Source organism: Penaeus monodon, chromosome 43, assembly GCF_015228065.2.
Source record: "Penaeus monodon isolate SGIC_2016 chromosome 43, NSTDA_Pmon_1, whole genome shotgun sequence".
NCBI classification, from domain to species: Eukaryota; Metazoa; Arthropoda; class Malacostraca; order Decapoda; family Penaeidae; genus Penaeus; species Penaeus monodon.
The window spans coordinates 18182722-18187721 of record NC_051428.1 but is presented as its reverse complement, the minus strand read 5'-3'; the positions used below and the strand labels follow the sequence as shown (position 1 = coordinate 18187721).

The following is a 5000-nucleotide window of genomic DNA, read 5'->3' as shown; positions in this document are numbered from 1 at the left end:
TCTCAGCAGTCTCTTTCACGCTCTCCTGATAGGCGCTGGCGGTGCACGACGAGGGAGGGAGGAGGGGGAAGGGGAGAGGGGAGAAGAGGGAAAAGGAACAAGGGGAAGAGGAGAAGAGGGGGTAGGAATAAGGGCGAAAAGGGGAGATGGAGGAGGAGAGGGGATGAGGAGAAGAGAGGAAGGGGAGAACAGGTGGAAGAAAAAATGAGGAAGAAGGGAGGAGGGGCAAAAGAGGGAGGGAAAGAGGAGAAGAAGGGGGAACAGGAAGAGGAAAAAAGTGGAGAGGGAGAGAAGTGGCGAGAGAGAAGGGGAGAAGAAAAGGAGAAGCAATGGTATAAGATAGGTGAGGGAGAAGGAGAGGGAGAGAGGGGGACAAGGGAAGAAGAAGATGGGGCGAGGAAGAGAGTTAGAAAGGGGACGAAGGAAAGAGAGAGAGAGAGAGAGAGTAGAGAGAGCGAACAGAGGGAAACCGAACAAGAGGATGAAGAAGAGGAGGAAGAGGAATGAAAAATGTGGAATAAGTAAGAGGCGGGAGTGATAGGGGAGAACAGTAGAGGAATGTTAAAAGGAATACAGAGATGGCGGGCGGAAGAGGAGGAAAAGTGCAGAGCAAAAAAAAAAGAAAAGAAAAACAGGAAAGAGAACAAGGAAGATCAGCGAAGACGGAAGGAGGAATAAGAGAGACGGAAAGAGAAAGAACGATGACCTCAGCAAACGAGGTAGCGGGAGGGGGGGGGGCGGAGAGAAAGAAAGTATTAGGGGAAGAAAAAAGCGAAGAAAGTGACCTTGACATGGTTCTATGCCTTTCAGGCCACAGTCACAGGAGAGGGTGACTTGATCTCCAGGAGCGAAAGAGGTCGACGTCAGGTCATATCCTCACCATTAACCATCTCCTTGTTTACAAACAACCAGCATAACGACATAAACATTTAAAATAAGCAATTGTTGCTTCTCCAGTCCGCTGATTAGCTTGTCTTTCAGCATATACAAGCTTTTATAGCAGAACCTAAGAAGCAAAGGCATAGAGACTGGTGGTCGTAATGAAATCAAAGAGGCGTCGACAGAATGAACGGCTTGTCGAACAGAATCTAAGAAGACAAGATAAGAGAACGGTTTTTACAACAAAATCCAAGAGGCAAAGGCAGTCGAGTGCCTCTTACTACAAAACCTAAGAGGCCCAGGCAGCATAGAGGGCGGACCTTATAACAGAACGCAAGAGGCATAAGGATAACAGAACACAAGAGGCATAGAGGGTGAACCTTCCAACCCGAGAGGCATGGAGATAACAGATACCGAGAGGCAAATGCAGCGAGAACTGGCTTTGACAGCAGAATCCGCGATGCACAGGCGCCGGCGAGAGTGGCTTTTAGACGGCATCCTGAATCTAAGAGGCTGCATACTACTGGCTTATAATTGGGGCCATTAAAACTTGGTGTTCGACCTCGCACAAGTTATGATTGAAACATTTGCTCGAATCCAGCCTGGCTACTCGCATGGCCCGGCACACGATTTGGCTGTAGCTGAGCGGAGTGTGGAGAGAAGGGGAGATCGAGAGAGGGAAAGAGGGAGAGGGAGAGAGGGAGAAAGGGGAAGGAGAGGGGGAGAGGAAGAGAGTTAGAGAGGGGAAGAAGGAGAGAGAGAGGGGGGGGGAAGAAGAAGAAGAAGAAGAAGAAGAAGAAGAAGAAGAAGAAGAGAGAGAGAGAGAGAGAGAGAGACAGAGAGAGAGAGAGAGAGAGAGAGAGAAGTGGGGAGAGAGATGAGGACAGAGGGGAATGAAAAAAAGAGTGAGACAGACAGAGGAGAAAGAGGGAGACTGACCTTGATGAAAAACAGAGAGAATGAAGGTAGAAAGGAAATTAAGAGGTAGCAGTAGTAGAAAAAGAAGAAAAACACAGGGAAACAGAAGCCCAGTGACAAAACCATCTGAGAGGGGTAAAAAAAAGGCCAAACTTACCTTAGCGATCTCTGGTTTCTGGGCGATGAAGTTGCAGTAGTAGACTTCGACGAAGGTGGGTCCGTGGACGACCGTGAAGCTCTTCTGCTCCAGCCCGTCCGTGGAGGAGCCCTTCAGGGTGAACGTCAGCTTCGGGTCCTGGAACATAGGGGAAAGGGTCAGTTTGTTTGCCAAAGAAGAAAGAAAGAAGCAATTGGGTTGGTTGGTGTGCCAAAGAAGAAAGAGAGGAACAATGGTTTGTTTGCCAAAGAAGGAGCAGCTTCAGGTCCTGGAACAGAGGAGCAGAGCCACTGGTTTGACTGTCAGAGAAGAAAGAAAGAAAAGGGCTGGTTGGTTTGTCAAAGAAGGAACAGAATCGAGTCCAAGGAGAAAGAAACAAAAAGGTCACTTTGTTGCTTTGATTGACGAAGAAGGGATACCTTTGGGCCCTGCAACATAAGCAGAGTCAGAATCAAATCATTTATTTAACCAACTGCCATTACATCGCGAAAGCAGAACAGCACACTAATACACTATGGTTGAGGCCCTCAGAAGTCGGACTTGTTTGGGAAGTATCGTGGTAAATCAGTTACTACTGCTTAACGATAGTGTACATAATACTTCTATAAAGAAACATAGTGTTTATCAATTACATAATACATAATTCAGCTTTTATTCAAATTACAGGGAAATACTTTTCTAGAACAGCTACCATCATTAGTAGCAATTTAATATATAACTTTACTTTAAAATTTACTTCTACACAACTAGGATTTTTAATCCGAAAGAATTAAGTAAGGGGTAAAGGAGCTGGTTTGTTTGGTAAGATATAACAGATTCATGTCCTTCAACAAAAGAATAAAAGGTTGGATGATAAGGATAGCTACAAGACGGTCACATTCTTTGTCGTAGAAAAATAATCTTATTAAAAGTAACAAACAAAAACAAATAAATAGTGAGGGCGTATGCGTGAACAAAGTATACGACAAGGAAAGGGAACCCAACTATACCTGACACATAAATGAATAAAAATGTAGGATTCTCCTTGGAATCAGAAAAAGCATAGTAAGAATGAGTGTCCCCTTGTCTTTGAATACGGAAGTATAAGAAAGACAGTTAAAACAAGAACACAACAGGTTAGTTTCCTTGTTAATAGACCATATGATGAGTGACGACAATATTTATAATATCAATATTAGCAATAAGACTATACCTCTCTTTTTCCTTCTCTGTCCCTTTCTCTTTCTTTTTCCTCTTTCACTTTCAGTTACTTCCTTTCTCTTTGTATCTCTCTCTCTCTCTCTCTCTCTCTCTCTCTCTCTCCTCTCTCTCTCTCTCTCTCTCTCTCTCTCTCTCTCTCTCTCGCTCTCTCTCTCGCTCTCTCTCATCGCCTCTCTCTCGCTCTCTCTCCTCTCTCTCTCTCTCTCTCTTCTACTCGCTCTCTCTTCGCTCTCTCTCGCTCTCTCGCTCTCTCTAGCTCTCTCTCTCTTCTCCTCTCTCTCTCTCTCTCTCCTCTCTTCTCTCTCTCATCCTCTCTCTCTCTCTCTTCTCTCTCTCTCTCTCTCTCTTCCCTCTCTCTTCTCTCTCTCTCTCTTCTCCTCTCTCCTCTCTCTCTCTCTCTCTCTCTCTCTCTCTCTCTCTCTCCTTCTTCCCTCCTCCCTTTCTCCCTCCCTCCCTCTCCCTCTCCTTCTCCCTTACACACGGCCTCATCGGTGGCAAGATCAATAGAGGTTCGAAGCTTGTGAATGTTTAAAATCCATAGGCCAGGCATCATCAGCGGCCACGAGAGGAGGAGGAATAAGCGAGGGAGGTAAGGAATTGAGAAAACGGAATAAACGAAGGGGGAAGAAGGGAGGGGATAAGGATTGGGAATAAGGAGGACACATATTTTTGGTTCTCATTTTTCAATTATCTGTTATTATTCTTGTCATTTTTGATCGTTTGCCTTTCTATCTACCTATTTACCTACCTTTCTATCTGTCTATGTACATAATTATGTGCGTGTGTGTGTGTGTGTGTGTGTGTGTGTGTGTGTGTGTGTGTGTGTGTGTGTGTGTGTGTGTGTGTGTGTATGTATGTATGTATGTATGTATGTATGTATGTATGTATGTATGTATGTATGTATGTGTATGTATGTATGTATGTATGTATGTATGTATGTATGTATGTATGTATGTACGTATGTATGTATGTATGTATGTATGTACGTATGTATGTATATTTGTGGGTATGTATCTATTTTTCTGTCTAAGTATTTATGGCTTCACATATCTATCTGTCTATATATCTATCTGTTCATCTGTCTGTTTATCTGTCACGTGTGTGTGTGTGTGCGCGCGCGCGCGTCTGTATGTATGTATACATGTGTGCGTGTCGGCGTCCAGACCCGAGTAGCTCCGTGTGTACACAGTTGTTCCATTAGCTCGTTAGTTTCCATGGCTGTAGGGTTGATCCCAGGCGGCGAGTGAGAGCGCCCCCCCCCCTGCTGCCCTGCCTCCCAGCCACATGTTCTCCCTGCTTTCCTGCAACGTACCCCTCGTCCCCTGCTCACGCAGCGACCTGTTCTCCCTGTCTCCCACCTCCCTCTCTCGTCTGTGCCCTCTGCCACTCACCCCTTGCCATTGGCTTACCCTCCCCCCCATACCCTGTCTGCCCTGATAGCCCCTCCCCCTGCCCGCGCTGGCCTCGTCCTTTCCCATCGCCTTCCTTCGCCCTCCTTCGTGCGGCACATCTCTGTATCTACTTATCTATCTTATCTATCTTATCTTATCTTTCTGTTTAACTCATACATTCTCTTTGTCTCCTTCTCTTTCTCTTTCTCTTTCATGTTCTCTCCTACCCCTTCCCTGCAAAAATGAAGCGACGAAATAAAATAGAAACAAAAGCAATAAAAAGCAAAAAAAATGAAAAACAAATACACAAAACAAATAAAGAAACGAAACAAAGAAACGGAACAAATAAACAGAACAAACAACTAAAAAGTCGAAAAAACGGCTGTGACGTCACTCACCAGATGGGCATTTGTTTGGCATTCATTAGTGCGCAGTTGACAGGTTTCCAGTGGGCT

At 45.2% G+C, this 5000-nt stretch overlaps 1 protein-coding gene across 9 annotated transcripts in view; it reads right to left on the bottom strand.

Annotated features, from left to right (window-relative positions):
- The window catches only part of LOC119568442 (1-phosphatidylinositol 4,5-bisphosphate phosphodiesterase classes I and II-like), a 400672-nt gene that overhangs the window by 79132 nt on the left and 316540 nt on the right, over positions 1-5000 (bottom strand). For all 9 annotated transcript variants that reach the window (XM_037916972.1, XM_037916976.1, XM_037916980.1 and 6 more), the window contains one exon: positions 1955-2092. In XM_037916972.1, the coding sequence (XP_037772900.1) occupies positions 1955-2092 (138 nt within the window). The remainder of the gene's footprint in view (positions 1-1954; positions 2093-5000) is intronic.